This window comes from Malaclemys terrapin, chromosome 18 (assembly GCF_027887155.1).
Source record: "Malaclemys terrapin pileata isolate rMalTer1 chromosome 18, rMalTer1.hap1, whole genome shotgun sequence".
Taxonomy (NCBI): domain Eukaryota; kingdom Metazoa; phylum Chordata; order Testudines; family Emydidae; genus Malaclemys; species Malaclemys terrapin.
In genome coordinates, this window is record NC_071522.1 from 9533646 (window position 1) to 9551148 (window position 17503).

Below are 17503 nucleotides of genomic sequence, written 5' to 3' on the forward strand. Positions count from 1 at the left end.
GCTCAGCAAGTACCCAGCTTCCTGTGGTGATTTGACTGGTGCCTCCTCAGAGACCAGCATAATGCCACTCCCTGCCCAGCAAATCACTTGCCCAATTGTGCTTCAGAGCTGGGCATGGAGCTCTGAACAGTTTGTGCCGTCTTGCTGCAATCCCAGTGTTTCTAGGATAGCGTCGTGTATATTCACAGGGCCAGGTTGTCAAAAGCACTTAGCGCCAAGCAGCTCCTGTCTGGCGTGGATGGCCAGATCTTTAGACGAGCTCGGCACCCAGTCTACTGATCGCTTCTGATCCTCTGGCCCTTACTTAGTAAGTGGTAGCCAAGCTGTCTTGCAAACCCAGCCTCAACTGTGGGTCCTGAGCTCTTCTGAAGCCCCTGGCTTCAGTGCTTATAAGGCCCAGCCCCACAAGCCTGGAGTGGGAGTAAAGGGTGCTCCGCACCTCAGGCAGCGTATTGCACCTTGAAGGATCAAGGTCCCAAACAGCAGCAATTGCTTTAGTTACTAACCCTTCGCTAAAAGAAGTCTGCTCTTGGCTAAGGCTGCGAGCCAGCCACCCAGCGAGAGTGTTCTGGAATTCTGGTCAGCCACCAGACAACGTGGGAAGACCAAAGTTGTGTGTGGGGGTGTGCGTACAGCTTCTCTGTGCGACCCATAACAGATGGGTGAACCTGTGTAATCTGCTGTGCCAGCTTTAGGCCTAGCAGCCCCTGTCAGAGTGCTGGTGGCTGGAGGCGCAGTTCTCGCAGGCAAGGACGTGCGAGCATCTTTCTGGATCGTCTGGTGCTGAACAGAATTCCAGAACGTGCTGTGACTCTTCCCTCTGGGTATGGCTTGCAGCCTGAGCTAGTATCCAGCATTCGTTTATGCCAGCGTGCCTCTTCCTGTCTTCTGCTCCTATTTGTGCAGCCATATGTTCCATCATTAAACCAAACTCCTGGTATACCTGTCTCTATCACAGATATTTCACTTCCTCATCGCCCTGGAGTAGAACCTACCTTCCTGGATGCGAGTGCAGTGGCAAGGGATAATAGTGTAAAATCTACCATCCCTCGTCTAGAAAAGACAGCATAACCACACCGTTTCTCTTATCCCACTTATCTGTGCGCACACAAGGCCAGACTCTGCTCTCCTTTTGCACTGGTGCAAATACAGAATCACTTCAGTAGAATGACTCCTCATTTATACAGGTGTAACTGGGACCAGTATTCAGTCCACTGACCTGATCATGAAGTGTCACTGCTCTTTTTATCTAATTCCAGAGTGTGATAAAGATAGGAAATCCCTTCTTATTGCTGTTTGACAGATGGATTAACTAAGGCCCTTGCCCAAAGGCACACATTATGGCAGAAACCAGGTCCCCTGATTCCCAGCTCAGTGCTCCAACCGTCACACCACAGCACACCTCCATTTGTAGTTGCAGTTTTAAACCCGGGGTTAATGGAGTCAGCGGAGACTGAGATGCTTCGCTTTCTCAGGGCAAATTTAATCTGTTACACATTACAGCTATTAAAAATTAAAATCTGTAATAGGTTACTGATTACCTTTGCATCATGCTTGGAACAGTACGGGGCAGTGTGGGTACAATGACTTACACTCTGATCTGGAATGACAAGATTGCCAACAGGACTAGCTAAGTAATGTAGGTTGCTTTCCTGCCTGAAAAGTAATTGATTGTCTCAATCTTTTTTTTTTTTTAAAGTGACGTGAGTGCAATCCCTATTGCTTTAATTACATACATAATGGGAATATCTAAATTTACATGAGGAGTGATAGAAAATTATAAGGGATATAAGTCCTCATGCTTTGGGGCAAAAAAAAAAAAATTGGCTAGACCAATTCAGACTGGAAATAAGGTGTACATTTTTAATGGTGAGAGTAATTAACCATTGGAACAATTTACCAAAGATCGTGGTGGATTCTCTATCACTGGCCATTTTGAAATCAAGATGGGATTTTTATTTTTTCCTAAAAGATCTGCTCTAGGAATTATTTTGGGGAAGTTCTGTGGTCTGTGCAATACAGGAGGCGAGAGCAGATAATCACAATGGTCCTTTCTGGCCTTGGAATCTATAGAAAGTCAACCACTAACTGGTAAGGGTTAGGAGGAAACTTTCCCCAAGGGTCAGATTATGGCATAATTGCCCATTACAGGGTTTCTTGCATTTTCTGAAGATAACTACCTGTCTTGTAGAGCGGACCCTGGTGCACATTCAGGGCAGAGATGTTTCTGTGAACGTCTAGGGGGTGTATTGGAGTGGAAGTTGGATGTGGCCAGGGAAGTAATGAATCTACTACGGTAGGTGTGGGCTTAGATTCTGCCAGCCAATTCTGCTGGCCATATGCCTGCAGAACGCCGCAGGCTTCCATGGGAATGGTGCCAAAGACGAGCAGACTTTGGCCCTATGTTGTTCCTGTTTCAGATGATCTGTTGCTGTGTGATCTTGCCTAAGAAGCAGCAGCAGATTTGTATATTGTAACACTTGTGACATATGAGTTCCTGAGAAATGTTTGCATTTTCTTTGAAATTTTGACATCTTGGAATTCTTCCCTCTGTTTTCCTCTCCGTCGTGTGTGTGTGTGTGTGTGTTCTCACCCCCACCCCCCATTCTTGTGATTCCCTAAGCTTTGAACCCATTGTCTGACTGAAGGCTGCCCCACAGCATGTCATGGTTTCATTTTAGATGAAAAATCCCCACTCTCGAGAGATTTAGCTATGCTGACCTAACTCCCAGTTAGAGCGTGCTAGGTCGATGGAAGAATTCCTCCATTTACTGTCTCTGAGGGGCCTGGCCTACACTGGAGGGGGCGTCGATGTAAGATACACAACTTCAGCTAGTAGCTGAAGTCGACATACCTTATTCTGACTTACCTCCCTCCGCTACCGCCGCTCGCTCCGGTGGAGTTCCGGAGTCGATGGGGAGTGTGTTCAGGATCGATATATCGCGTCTTAACAAGACGCAATATATCGATCCCCGATAAATCGATCGCTACCCGCCGGTATGGCGGGTAGTCTGGACATACCCAGGGAGGTGAGTTACCTATGCCAATGGGAGAACCCCTTTTGTCAGTATAGGTAGTGTCTACACTGAAGTGGTGCATCGTGTAGCATTTTAAGCTAGACATGCACCTAAGTTACTTCGGCATTTGTGAAAATGTTACCCCTAGTTTGGAGGACATTTAGTAGAGCATTTTACAAGACTTGAAATGATTGAAAAATATGAAAACGGTAGGAGTGTGACTTATCCCTCTCAACTGTCTCTTTGTAGGTCCCGGATTTACCTCTGTCCTATAGAAACTAGTGATGGGGGAAATCTCAAAAGGTTCTGTGTGAATCAGCTAATTTGAGATGAGCTTACCCAGAGTCAGATAAGAGTGAGAGAATAATCATTGTTTTATTATATATTTATATGCACTGGTGGCATCTGTAGTAGCTGGCTACAAGTCCCCAAGAGCATACATTATCATTGTGTTTTTTTGCTAAGGGTCTTGGTGCCTCATACTTTTGCTCTGACCAAAAATCATTTAAGAAAAGCAGATCTTTTTATTCCATACTGTGCCTTTAAATTCCTAGGCATCTGATTTGAGGCAGCTGCAGTTTTGCATTCTGCTCAGACCCAGCAAGTTATAGATTTGTCCCACTGTTTTCTTAGAGACTTTTGTCCTTTCGTGATTCATTATTTTCCCTTTAATCTAATGTAAAAATGATTTAAACTGGAAGTAAAGAATGTCTGTGTGTGTCTTGGGAGTTGGGAGCGAAGAGAATTTAACACAAACCTCAAATGTTTGTTTGGGTCTCAGTTAGCAGTACTGCCAACCCCAGCATTGAAAAATCATCAATCAGGCATATCATGAGACTGGATTAACAAAAAAAAAAAAGTTTAAAAAAAAATTACACGTTGGTTCTTACGCCATTTGGCTTGGTTTTAAGCCTCTAGGACTCAAGTTTTCAAGCTATTTTTCCTAAGAAATGAGGGTGTAAAACTTCTGATTTAAAGAAGAAAAAAAGTTGTAATTGTCCTGTAATCCTATGGCTCCAGGAACTGCGAGGCCGTTAAGAAAAAGAACGATATGTCGCAAGACTTGTGGTAAAATCATGAGGGTTAGTAACAGTGATTGTTGTGAGCAAAAGTTTCAGAGGAATTCTTGTATCTCTCTGCTTGTTATCCCATTTCTCGTACTCCTTATTAACCTTCTATTGTTTGTAAGCAGGGCCGTCCTTAGGATTTATGGGGCCCTATGCAGTATTATTAAACTGGTGCCCCTATGCCTGACGGCAGCCTGGGCTTGCAGCCTGGCGGGTGGACCAGGCAGCAAAGGATACCGAGCCGTCTGGCCCGCCTCATGGTGGTGGAGAGTCACAGGTCCCCGCAGAGACCCCCATACCCGTTCCCTCCCGCAGACTGCACGGTGCCAGCGCATTCAGCTCTGTGAATACGGCCCCACCTAAGGAGACTGCAATGCACGCTGAGTGTGCGGGAGCCGACCCGCTCTTACCTGCTGTCATGGGCGGTGGGTGAAGCTGCCGCTTGGGGAGACCAACTCCCCAACCCACCTCTTCTGCCCATACTCTACTCCTGCTCTGCTCCAGGCCCCGCCCCACTCTGCCCAGGTCCAGCCCTCTCCCCGCTGTCTCTTGCCTCTCTTCCCTCCCCCACCCTGCTCACACCCCTCCAGCCAAATCCATGAAGCAAATGACATTTGAAAAAATGAGGACTCTGGTGGCACCTTAAAGAAAACAGATTTGGGCATAAGCTTTCGTGGGTGAAAAACACCACTTCAGATGCATAGAGTGAAAATTACAGATACAGGCATAGCTATAATGGCACATGAAGAGAAGAGCGTTACCTTACAAGTGGAGAACCAAACTCCCTTCTCTTCATGTGTCAGTATAACTATACCTGTATTTGTAATTTTCCACTCCATGCCTCTGAAGAAGTGAGGTTTTCACACACGAAAGCTTATGCCCAAATAAATCTGTTAGTCTTTAAGGTGCCACCGGACTCCTTGTTGTTTTTGTGGATAAAAGACTAACACAGCTACCCCTCTGATATTTGAAAAAAAAAAACACTCGTCTGCAATTTCTTTCTAAAGAAAATGGAGCATGTTTTCCACGGCATGCCAGAAGGAGAAGACGGGACATGCAGAAGGTATCTAATTAAAAGCACTAAATTTGGAAATAAAAAATGTCAGTCGTGGGTTTTTGATATACCCTGAAGTTTGTCAGATTTATTTGCAAAAACTTTGTAGTAAGGGCAAGTCAGCTGTCCTGCTGTATACAACATTAAATATTATGGAATACATGATGCAGCTCTTCTGTTTTACGTTTTCTTAATCAGTATTTATTTCTAAGCTGATTTTATATTTTAAATGTACTCTTAAGCCTTCATAAAGTAATCCATTCCAGATTACTACATATTTAACTCGCTGAAACAACGTTAATTTAAATTAACCAGTCACAGAGGTTTAGTGCGTTCATAACCATGTTCATTGCTTTTAGATAGGGTTACCATATGTCCGGTTTTTCCCGGATATGTCTGGCGTTTTGGTAATCAAACCCCCGTCCGGGGGGAATTGCCAAAAAGCCGAACATGTCCGGGAAAAATACCGGCCGGGCACTTCCCCTCCCGGGCTCCAGCTGCTCTGCTCCGGCGGCACAGGGTCCAGAGGCAAGGGGGCTGCCCGAAGCCTGAGCGCTACCGGCTTCACGGATTGCTGGGCAGCTTCCAGACCTTGTGCCCCCGGCTGGGCGCTTCCCCTCCCGGGCTCCAGCCCTTTTCGTGTGGCTGGGAGGGAGGAAGGGGAGTTAGGACAGGGACTTTGGTGAAGGGGTGGGGAATGGGTAGAGTTGGGGTGGGGCTGGGGGTGGGAAAGGGGCGGGGCCAGGGCCCATGGAGTGTCCTTTTTATTTTTTAAATATGGTAACCCTATTTTAGAAAAACTAACACTAACTTACTGTGTGAGCTCCATAACAATATGCATGTTTATGAAATTTCACCAACTTTAAAAAAAATGTTTTTAGGCATAACAAGGGTTTTGTATAGTACTAAGGTACTGATTTTGCTAGAGGGTTCTCTTAAAACTAGTTCATCAAATAGTCTAGAAGTAAAGAAAGGGAAACTCCTTTGTTCCACTATCTGGTAGGAAAGGGGTGTGAAGGGAGAAAGGGATGGACAGGAAGAAGTTGGAAGCAAGTTCTTTGTACTATAGCAATAAAAAATTAAAATGTGTATTTTAGATAAGGGTAGTCTTTTTGAAGGATTTACTTAAAAAATTATGTCTGAAGATCCAAGCATTTTAAGGCTACAGATGAATACTTATACTAGGTCTACACTACCCGCCTGAATCGGCGGGTAGAAATCGACCTCTTGGGGATCGATTTATCGCGTCCCCTTGGGACGCGACAATTGATCCCCGAATCGACGCTCTTACTCCACCAGCGGAGGTGGGAGTAAGCGTTGTCGACGGGAAGCCGCAGAGGTCGATTTTGCCGCCGTCCCTACAGCGGGGTAAGTCGGCTGCGATACGTCGAATTTGCGTTATCTTAAATCGACCCCCTCCTGTAGTGACGACCTGCCCTTAAATTGTGCATCTAAAAATCTATGCAAGGATTTTTTTAGAGATGTGATTTTTTTTTTATCATCTTCAGCAACGCACTAATGAAATAATTTTAAAGCAAATTTTAAACTAAGGTCCTGTAGACTAACATGTTCTGAGTAAATATTAGTCATGCACAACTGTTTCAGTGAATTCAGAAACGGACAGTACCTGGGGTTTAGCAAATGCTTCTTAAATGGCTTCATTACCACTTGAATGGCTCTTTAACAGTTTCAGTGTTGGGCTAATAGGTCTGGCAGACTGGAAGGCTTTTTCCCTTTTAAGTTACTAGATCCCAACCGGAGGAAGACTCACTAGGTTGCAGCAGCTAGCTGTGGGAGCCTGCAGGAAGGGTCAGAACAGGGATAGGAAGAGGTGGGGGGGTGGACACTAAGACCCAGGGGTGCCCCAAATTTTCAGGTGCCCTTCACAGCCCACGTATGCCTAAGGACGGCCATGTTTGTAAGTCTTAAGGTCTACACTATGGGGGGTCGACCTAAGATACACAACTTCAGCTACAGTGTAGCTGAAGTTGTATATTTTAGGTCGACTTACCTGGTTGTGAGGACGGCGGGGAGTCAACCGCTGCCACACCACCGTCGACTCTACTTCCGCTAGGGTTACCATACGACTGGATTTTCCCGGACATGTCCGGCTTTTTGGGCTCCAAATCCCCGTCCGGGGGGGAAATCCCAAAAAGCCGGACGTGTCCAGGAAAATCGGACATGCGGTGCCGGGCCGGGGGCTCGGGGGGCCGGGCCGGGAGCTCGGGGGACGGGCTGGGGACCAGCAGTGCCGGGGGTGGGCTGCGCCTCCTCCCCCCACACCCCCCCTTACCTGCTTCAGGCTTCCCGCAACTCAAATGTTCGCAGGAAGCAGGGGAGGGGGCGGAGATTTTGGGGCCGGGGCGGGGGCCCCTTTAAAGTGTCCTCCTTTCGGAGGCACTAAATATGGTAACCCTAGCTTCCGCCTCTTGCCGCGGTGGATTTCCGGAGTCGACGGCAGAGCCATCGGGGATTGATTTTTATTGCATCTTCACTAGACGCGATAAGTCGATCCCCAATAGATCGATTGCTATCCGGCGGGTAGTGAAGAGGTGCCCTTAAACAAAGGGGTGGTGTAAAAACAAAACTTGACTTATGTGCAGGAAATATCAAATCACTTCAAGCTTCCTAGCCTGCGATATTTTTTGTGTCCATCTCTTTTGAGCTTTATCCCATATTTCTTGGCTTCAGTGGGTTGCTCTGTGTGTAAAGTGCAGCACAAGTATATTCCTCAGCAAGATCATGGCTAGGGCTAGTTGAAAGTTATGCACTGACGCTTATTTTTAAATGGAAAAACTGGAGTTTTATCGTGTGTATGTCTGCTTTCCTCTCCTAATTTTTTTTATCCGAAAACTTCTAGCTGCAAACTTCCCTCCCCCCTCCTTTTTCACTTTCCACGCTTTTGGGGTTTTTTGATTGAAAAAAAAAAAAAAAAAAAAAAAAAATCAAACTTCCTCTGAAACTTTTTGACAATGATTTTTGTTTAAATTTTTCCACAGCGGGGGAAACCCGCTTTCCGAGTGGCTCTAATTCTGCCACAACAAGCCTCCATTACTAACAGGAGAGTGAGTATAACCAGCTGCTGATGCACCATACATCTGCCTACTCACAGCTCAGCGAGAGAGGCTTTCAGACAAGCTTGGGGAACACGGTTAGGAACGGTTGAGTGAGGTATGCTGTGCAGTCAAGACTGACCCTTGAGAGAGAGTCACAGCTGAAATGAGTGACTCATACGTCAGATCCTTGACAACAAGGTGGCAGCTCTACCAGAAATGCTCCGGAACAAATAAAGAATAGTCTTTTTTTTTTTTTTTCTCCCCTTTTTCTCTGCAGAGAATCCCAGAGGAGCTAACCCTAGATGCCTTACTGGATATGAATGAGTCCAAGGTGAAAGAAACCATGAAGAGATGTGGGGCCAGTGACGAGGAGTGTTCCAGACTCAATGGGGCTCTCACCTGCTTAAGGAAGGTGACCGAATCAGGTATAGATTTCCTTGCTGTTTGCTGGGATTAGTGCCTAATTAGACAGTCACCCCTAAACTCCATCTTGCTTCCGTTTTGCATAGTCTAAAAATCTTCTGGAGAATCTCTTAGGCTTATTCTGCTGGCAACATTTAAGAGCCAACTTTTGCCCTTGGATGCACATGGGGTTCATGTGATTTGAAGTTATCAGGAGCTGTGTACCCATCGGAAGACAGAAAATGGCTCTCGAGGTGCATTTGGTTCTGGAAAGGACTATATAAATGGTCCTTCTAACTCAGCAGATCTGCTCAGAGTCCAGTCTGCTGACTGCTTAAAAAGATTGACTTCTGTTTAAAACAGTAGCACCAACACACTTCTTTGGCATGGGGAGCTGGAGTAGGGTGACCAGATGTCCGGATATTGTTGGCTTTGCCTTACATATAGGTCCATACCAAATTCACAGTTCCTTTTTGGTCAATTTCATGGTCATAGGATTTAAAAAATTATAAATGTCATGATTTCAGCTACACCTCTACCTCGATATAACGCTGTCCTCGGGAGCCAAAAAAATCTTACCGCGTTCTAGGTGAAACCGCATTATATTGAACTTGCTTTGATCCACTGGAGTGCACAGCCCCGCCCCCCCGCTCCCCCCCCGGAGCATTGCTTTACCACGTTCTATCCGAATTAGTGTTATATCGGGTCGCATTATATCGAGGTAGCGGTGTATTTGAATCTGAAATGTCATGGTGTTGTAATTGTAGGGTCCTGACCCAAAAGGAGTTTTGGGGGGGTTGCAAGATTATTATAAGGGGAGGGCGGGGGGAGTTGTGGTACTGCTACCCTTACTTCTGTGCTGCTGGTGGTGGCTGCTGGCAGGGAGCCCAGCTCTGAAGGCAGTGCCGTCGCCAGCAGCAGTGCAGACGTAAGGATGGCCTGGTATGGTATTGCTACCCTTACGTCTGCGCTGCTGCTGGTGGGGCGCTGCCTTCAGAGCTGGGTGCCCGGCCAACAGCCGCCGTTCTCCAGCCACCCAGCACTGAAGTCCATGCAGAAGTAACGGTGGCTATACCATGAACCCCCCCAATAACCTTGTGACCCCCCCCCGCAACTCCCTTTTGGTCAGAACCCCTCAATTTGAGAAACCTGTGGTCTCCCCTGTGAAATCTGTATAGTATAGGGGTAAAGCATTCAAAAGTCCAGATTTCACAGTGGGAGACCAGATTTCATGGTCCATGACGCGTATTTCATGGCCATGAATTTGATAGTTGCATATATAAGTAGGGCCCTATCCCCCCTCCCTGCCCTTCCCCCGCAAAAAAAGAAAAGAGATCTTGATTTTTCACACTTGCTGTCTGGTCACCCTAAGCTGGAGGCATATCTGTCTCCCTCATTAACAGACTCATTAGCAGAGTTGCAATTGCAGATCTGTATTGGTGGTGGTGCAAGAGCCAGAAGAAACCTAGCATGACTTTTTTTCAGATTGTAAGGGGGTGGAGGGGGAAAATGTGAAATAAGCATCTTTACGCAAACTGATTGGATCTGGTTTCAAGTCACTCAGAGCTAGGGAACTCTGTTTTTTCAAAGCCCCTTCTTGGAAAAGTGCTGCTCTTAAAGGCACAGTATGCTGTAGTTTTATGGAAGCCTGGGAGTGTTAAACTTGCAGCAAACCATCCTTATCTGCATCAGATCTTTCTTTGTGGCAGTTACTGCTCTGTCATTTTTCAGAGTAGCAGCCGTGTTAGTCTGTATCCGCAAAAAGAACAGGAGTACATGTGGCACCCTAGAGACTAACAGATTTATTTGAGCATAAGCTTTCGTGGGCTACAGCCCACTTCATCAGATGCACAGAATGGAACATATAGTAAGAAGGTGTGTGTGTGTGTGTGTATACGTACACAGAGAACATGAAAAGGTGGAAGTTGCCATGCCAACTCGTGTCATTTCCTGTTGGTAATCTGACAGTTTGTACCTCTGGCAAATCTAAGGACCTGCAAACGGAAAAGTTAGCAAAGAACTTGACTTCATGTTTCCTTTCCTTTTTTTTCTTTTTTCTTCTAATCTTTCCATTTTTAGGTTGTCAAGTATTTTCCATCCATACAGTGGCAAAACAGCCATCGCCTCTAGCTCAAGAGACCTATTGCTGTTTCCTGTAAGCAATGGCACCTGACCGGAAGTTCTCATTTATGATATTATTGTACGAGAGATAGTTGTTAGCGCCGAGGACACAGAGCCAGGACTCTTGTTCCCAGTTCTGCCACTGACTGGCTAGTATTACATAAACCAAGATGCTTAATATCTTTGGCCCTGATCCATCAAGTCATTTTAAGCATGTGCTGAACTTAGGTGTGTGAGTTGTCCCATTGACTTCGATGGGATATCTCTCGTGCTTAAAGTTAAGCCTATGCATAAGTGTTTAGATGGATGCAGGTCTTATTCACCACTCACAGCCTCCTTTGATGGATAATACACCTCTACCTTGATAGAACGCTGTCCTCGGGAGCCAAAAAATCTTACCGCATTATAGGTGAAACCATGTTATATCGAACTTGCTTTGATCCACCAGAGTGCGCAGCCCCGCCCCCCCGGAGCGCTGCTTTACCGTGTTCTATCGGGTGGGTTATATCGGGGTAGAGGTATACTTGCCTGCCTCATAAGGGTGTGCAGGAATTTAATGGAGGTCTTTGGATGAGAGGCGTTGGGGAAGGGAGCACTACCCCTTCCAAGATCATACTGCAGGGGAAGCTGGAAAGGTTCACTTCCCCAGCCCAGCATAAACTGGCAGTTTATGTAGCACTGATGAAACGAAAGTTACTAGATCGCCTAAATGTTGGAATTTGAGGATGAGCGCGATCACTCTCACCGAGGCAGCTGTGCCTTGATACTCCAAGGTGTCTGGTGTGTGGTAAGCTACAGGCAGTGGCTAAGAACTGGTGATGTATGGGGACCAGTGAGCGGCTGAGACGTTTTGAATACAATTTTTATGGTTTGATGCAATTTTATTTTTCCAGCTGTAGAGGGGGGGTGGGAGGTTGTATTTTTGATGGAATCATCTAATTAATACACATTTGGCTTTCTGTTGTCATAAGCTTTATCAAGCTTTATCAAGGCACGTAAAGATGCAGATAAGTGCCTAGTGAGCTTGGCAGAAGTTGCCCAAGTGAATTAGATGTCGAATTTCCATAGACTTTCAATGAGTTGGACACCTAACTGACTTAACTCCCATTAACAGTCTATGGCAGATAAGAACCAAACTCAGTTAGGCACTTCCCTAAATCTCACCAGGCACCTCTCTCCATCTCCAGTACCTAAATACCTTTGTACATCTAGCCCTAAGCCAGTCATGCACCCTATAGGAGGAAGGAGGTTTATTTAGGTTTTGAAGCTCCTGGCTACAATCAGGAAAAGGAAATAGTTTCTGTTGCAGTCATTTAAAGGGAATTTTAGCTGGCGGTTTAAAAGACTGAGGAGTTGAAACAATGGCCTGGCCAGATGACAAGGGGAAAAACCTCCTATTGTCCTTAAGCTGCACTGTGCTGGGTTTCTGTCAATTGCTAACACTGATACTCTCGGTGAACAGGTGGGGAGTTAAAAGAAGATCTGTTGTGGAATCCTTCTGATGCGCGTCGAGAGAGCACCTCTGCACACCCCGCAGAACCCTCCTGTCCTACAGGCCCCACGTGGACTCATGGCATGCTGCATCTTTCGAAGGGCAACAGCCAGCAGGCACGCTCTGTGTCTGTGTCTGCTATACCTTCTTCAGATTCCCTTGCCTCGAGCCAAGGACCTTCAAGCTACACAGACAGCTTCCTGGAACCTTTAGCCTTCCCCTCCCACAGTGGTCGAGTAGTATTTAGGACTCCTCACAGCATCACCATCACACCGCCCACGACGCCTCAGTTAAAGAGGCGTCACAAATTGAAACCTCCACGGACTCCCCCTCCGCCTTGCCGGAAGGTTTTTCAGCTGCTACCAAACTTTCCAACCCTCACAAGAAGCAAGTCCCATGAATCACAGCTGGGCAACAGGATAGATGAAGTTCCTCCTGTAAAGTAAGCACTGGGGTTTCCAATTCCCATATCTCCGATCCCAATGTAACCAGGAAGTCTTGTCTTGCAGATTAGCTAGACCTGTTATAAAGTGAAACAGACCATGTGTTCTAAAGAAGTCTTGCTGCTGAAATTGACGTAGGCGCTTTACAAACACTATGCAACTCTTAACCTTGTGCACAAGATGGATAGCATTAGTGTAACAGTACAGTAGGCCCAAGCCACTGCACCCTGTCCTGCTGTCCCATCAGCTCTCAAACTAAGCTGGGTTGGATCAGCATCAATACTTGTGTGGATCCAGATTTTGCAGGCGGTGATGTTTGGTTGTGGTGCAGAATCCATATGGATGGATGCCCTAGCACAATATTAATTTGGCTTTTGTAGCTATGATGTCTTTCAGATCACACTTAATAGAGGGGTTTGGATTACTTACTGTTACTGAGGATCTCAACACAAGCTTTTTTGTGTGTGTGCAAGAACATCTCTGCCAAATTCCATATACAGCACTATATACACAATTTAGTTGGCGATTGTCTTTCGCTCCTTGTCCGAAGTTGTGTTAAGTGTTGCTGTGGCTTTTAAACAGCTGCATCTCAGACGCACACAACTATATACAGATCTCATTTTTTCAGTTTAACGCTTGTGATCTGCTTTGTGGATATTTTGGGACGAAAGGTGTTCTGTTAATGCAGCATTTCATTATTTATACGAAGGAGCATGAAACAAACGCCCTACAAAGTCTGAATGCCCCTGATTTTGGTTCCTGATCAAAGCATCCCCAAAACTTTGCAGCTGGCCCCAAATCAGTACCATTTAGCTAAACCCTCCACCCCTTTGAAGGAGTTCAGAGCTGAGACCTAGGCTATGTCCAGACGCAGGTAGCAATCGATCTATCGGGGATCGATATATCTGGTCTTGTCTAGACATGATATATCGATCCCCGAACGCACTTCCGTCGACTCCGGGACTCCACCAGGGCGAGCGGCGGTAGTGGAGTCAACGGGGGAGCTGCGTCTGTCGATCCCGTGCCACGAGGAGGGGAGGTAAGTCGAAATAAGATATGTTGACTTCAGCTACGCTATTCCTGTAGCTGAAGTCAACGTATCTTACATCGACACCCCTACACCCCCACCCCGTGTAGACTAGCCCCTATTGTCCAGCTGGGACCTGGCTTTCCTGAAGCCTTTTACAAAGGAGTTGGTTATGAGCTGCTATAGAGGTGAATAAGGAAGTTGCATCCTCTTCTATAAAGGGAGGGAAGGAAAGTTAGCTTAGTTAGTTATGGTTACTGATGTGTATGGAAGACTTCAGCACAAAACCACATGTGACCATGTGATAAATTCTGCGTAGCTTTTAAATGCAAGTGCAAATGAAGTGTGTACTGACCCCCACACACTCTTGAGCCTCTGACGGGAGCAAGTATACAGTTTGATTTTTAGCAATGGGTGAGAGGTATTCCCTTGAATTGAAAAGACCTGTAGCCAGCTACAGCTTTGCTTTCTAGTGGTGAAATCCTGGTCTCGTTGAAGTCAATTATAAAACTATTGACTTCAGGGGGGGCCCAAAGTCTGTTTGGAGGCCAATGGAGCACTTTGTTGTTGTGGAGACTGTAATGGACCAAAAAGGCCTTGCTCATCCTTCATATGTCTTTGTACAGCTCCGTGCACTCTCTGTTTTTGGCATGGAATGCATAAATGATAGAATTTACAGCTGGGATTTTCAACAGAACCCATATGATTTGGATGCCTAACCCCCTTAAGCTCCTTTGACAATCCCAGTCTGTGACCAACATCCACTTACGCATGGTACGTATGTGCAAAGTATCTTGCACTCTGTCCAGTGAATTTTATCATTCATGCGCACAAGAGAATGTACAAAATATTGTGTGCATGCAGGTGCAAAGATGCCTGTGCCAAAAACAGAGGCCATGTTTTGAATATAGAGTCTTAAAGGTTGTAATAAAGACTTTGCATTTAAGGGAGAAGTTTAGACCGTCTGTCATGTGATTACTTGTGTTGAAAATGGTTCTTTTTTCTTTTTGTCTTCCAGGTTTGGTAAGAAACAGATTTTTGGGGGGCAGTCTTCACATCCTTGCCTGTGGGGGGAAAGAACGTCTTGTCTTGGCGTCTCCAGTATGGTCCTCTTTTTATGCTCCCTTTTGGAAGTCCTCAGTGTAGAGCAGTTGTTAACATCAGCAGGCATTTTGCGTGCATGAGAGCTGCAGGATCAGTCCTTATTTGTTAACACACGCTCTTCAGATGAATAGAGCAACAAAAAGAAACCTTGATACTGTAGGGATTGGACCAGCATTGAAGATGTTTTTTTTGTTTTTGTTTGTTTCTCCTGTCATTCCAGCCTCCTGGTGTCAAGGTCTGTTGGTATTTAAAAGCTCTAATTTCATAGCTGTCCATTCAGCATCAGGGCATACCCTTGCCAGATCCTTCTACTTAGTGTACTTTCTTAAGTTTCATGTAGCCTTGGCTTTAGGGATCATGCAATGCCTGTATTTGCAATATGGGGCTTTATGAGTAAGTAGCCAATTTAATCATCACTTAGGGCTCAGCTGTGCAAGGCGCAGAACACTCTGGCTCTGAACCAGCAAAGCACTTGGGGCCCATGCTTAGCTTTAAGCACATGAATAGTCCAATGTGCTTTTCAGCATCAGGACGAGTGCTCGGCCGCTTGCAGGATCAAGCTCTTAGCACTTTATCAGGGTACTTACTGTACCAACCTGCAGTTCAGTGGTATGCTGTGGCATGACAGCAGTGGTCGGACCATACAGGTCTGTTTCATGAAGCTAACCTAGAAAAACGCTTGTCCTTTGAAACTCTTTAGCCTGCCTGTAAAAAATAAAATAAAATTAAGGAGATTTTCATATGCAATATATGGCCTGGTAAGCATTTAAAAAGCATGACTGGTTTAAAACACAATCCTAGAAGTTCCTTTCCCTAAAATGAATGGAAATGTGAACATCCCCCTTGTGGAGAACTCCTATAGAAACCAGTAGAGGTCTGTAGCTATTTTGATAGGATTGTGTAGCAATTACTTTACTTTAGAACATATGGAATAGAACAGAAAATGAGATCTATTTTTTAAGGCCTTTTTAACTATTCTGTTTAAAGATCCTCCCTCTCTCTATTAAATTGTGTAGGATGTTTAAAGAAAAAAATATCTCATAGAAATATCACTTTCTCTTATGTTCAGTAAGAATTTTCTTTGAGTTTATATGTCCTAACCAAAGTTCCGAGCCTTTAGTTAAAAAAACACTGGGCTTTGGTTTGACCAGTCTCATTACATCTGTTGTATGAAAGCTGTCGTTAGAGGGGGCATAGATGTGTAGTTGCCCTCAATCGTCCACTAAGGGCACCCGCTTTTAGGCTTCCAGCTCCCAGCATCACCTCTCTTGGGTGGAGACCCTCTTCTCTCTCCCTCCTGACTGGGTTGTTTTCCATGCTGCACAGTTCCCCACCTATGCAGTTATTCCCAGCAAGCCAGACTTCCTAAACAGGCTAGCGTCTGTTTTGCTCTCTCTCCAGAGGCTATAAACCGCATAATTGCCCACAGTTGCAAGCTACCGCACTGCTCCTTCTAAATAAGCACCTTTATTCTTAAGGTGAAAGCATTACAGAGAAAACATGAAAACCAATAAAAAACACCACACATGCTAATGAGTTTACCAGAGATCACCCCCAACTCCAGCTAGGGCTCGGGTAGGAGTCAGTCCTTCAATCCCCACCAAGGGGTTTTTCTCCGCTTAAAAGTTTATACCAGATTTAGGTCAGAACAGGCATCCCCATGCACAAGTCACTTTCCTCTATGCAGCCTGGCCGTTTGGTCTACAGATTCCAGGGAGAGGTAATCCGTAGACAGTCGTCCCTTCCTCAGGGCATAGCTTCAAAAGGCTGGCTTTTTGCAGAACCTGAGGGAGGGAGTTGGGGGGAGGAATTTGCAATCACCTCCCCTTAAAGGTTTCCCAGGAAATCCACTTCACACGTATTATCCCAAACGACCGTTCTTGTCTGCTACATTGTTCAGTACTGTCCTTTGATCAGCCAGGCCCACGATTATTTAATACAGTAGACTCCAAAGATACTTGCACTTAATTCAGTGTGGCTTTTCAAGGCTATCGCAGGAAATAATTGCCATATCCGTCATGCAAGCTGCTGCCGCCTTTTATAAAATTGTTGACATCAGTCAAGCATAGTCTGTGATATTGGAGAATGTAGGTGCCTTGAAGTACATCTCCACCGCCCGCAGCAGCAACCCTCCCAGCCCGGAACAATAGACGTGGGCTAGTGCTCTTAAAAACAGCTGCGTGTGCAGCGCTCTGGAGTTGTGGCTGGAGCTTGGGCTGTACATTTTTAGAGCGCTAGCACTAGCGTGAACCCTGCAACCCAAGTCTCTGGACCCAGGCTGGGAGGCTCGGGGCAGCCAGCTGTGTTAGACGTACAGTGGAACCCTCAGTGATGTCTCAATAAAAAAGGGATCTGGTGCCATCTAGGGACCGAATGAGAGACTGTTGGTGCCAGTGGGAACTGTGCACACAGGCTGGGGCCTGTCTGTGACTATATAGTGTCAGGTTTTCCAGTGTGTTAATATTTAACATATAGCCTTATTTGGAGGCAGCATTGCCCACTAGATGGAGCACTGGATGGGGACTTCAGGAGACCTGGCTCTTTTTCCCAGCTCTGCCACTGGTCAGCTGAGTGACCTTCGGCAAGACACTTCACCACTGTGCTGCAGTGTCGCGAACTGCAAAATGAGGATAATGATGCCAACCTCCTTTGTAAAGTTCTTAATGATCTATTGATGAAAAGCCTATATAAGAGCTGGATATTAGTAGTAGTTAAACCAT

The 17503-nt window shown here is 45.8% G+C and overlaps 1 protein-coding gene across 2 annotated transcripts in view; it reads left to right on the forward strand.

Annotated features, from left to right (window-relative positions):
• KSR1 (kinase suppressor of ras 1) overlaps positions 1–17503 on the forward strand; it is a 120027-nt gene that overhangs the window by 73790 nt on the left and 28734 nt on the right. The window contains exons 3-5 of one of the 2 annotated variants that reach the window (XM_054008244.1): positions 8472–8619; positions 12180–12651; positions 14698–14702. In XM_054008244.1, coding sequence (XP_053864219.1) covers positions 8472–8619; positions 12180–12651; positions 14698–14702 — 625 coding nt within the window. Of the gene's footprint in view, positions 1–8471; positions 8620–12179; positions 12652–14697; positions 14703–17503 lie in introns of those variants that run through there. The other variant, XM_054008243.1, reaches the window with a different exon arrangement.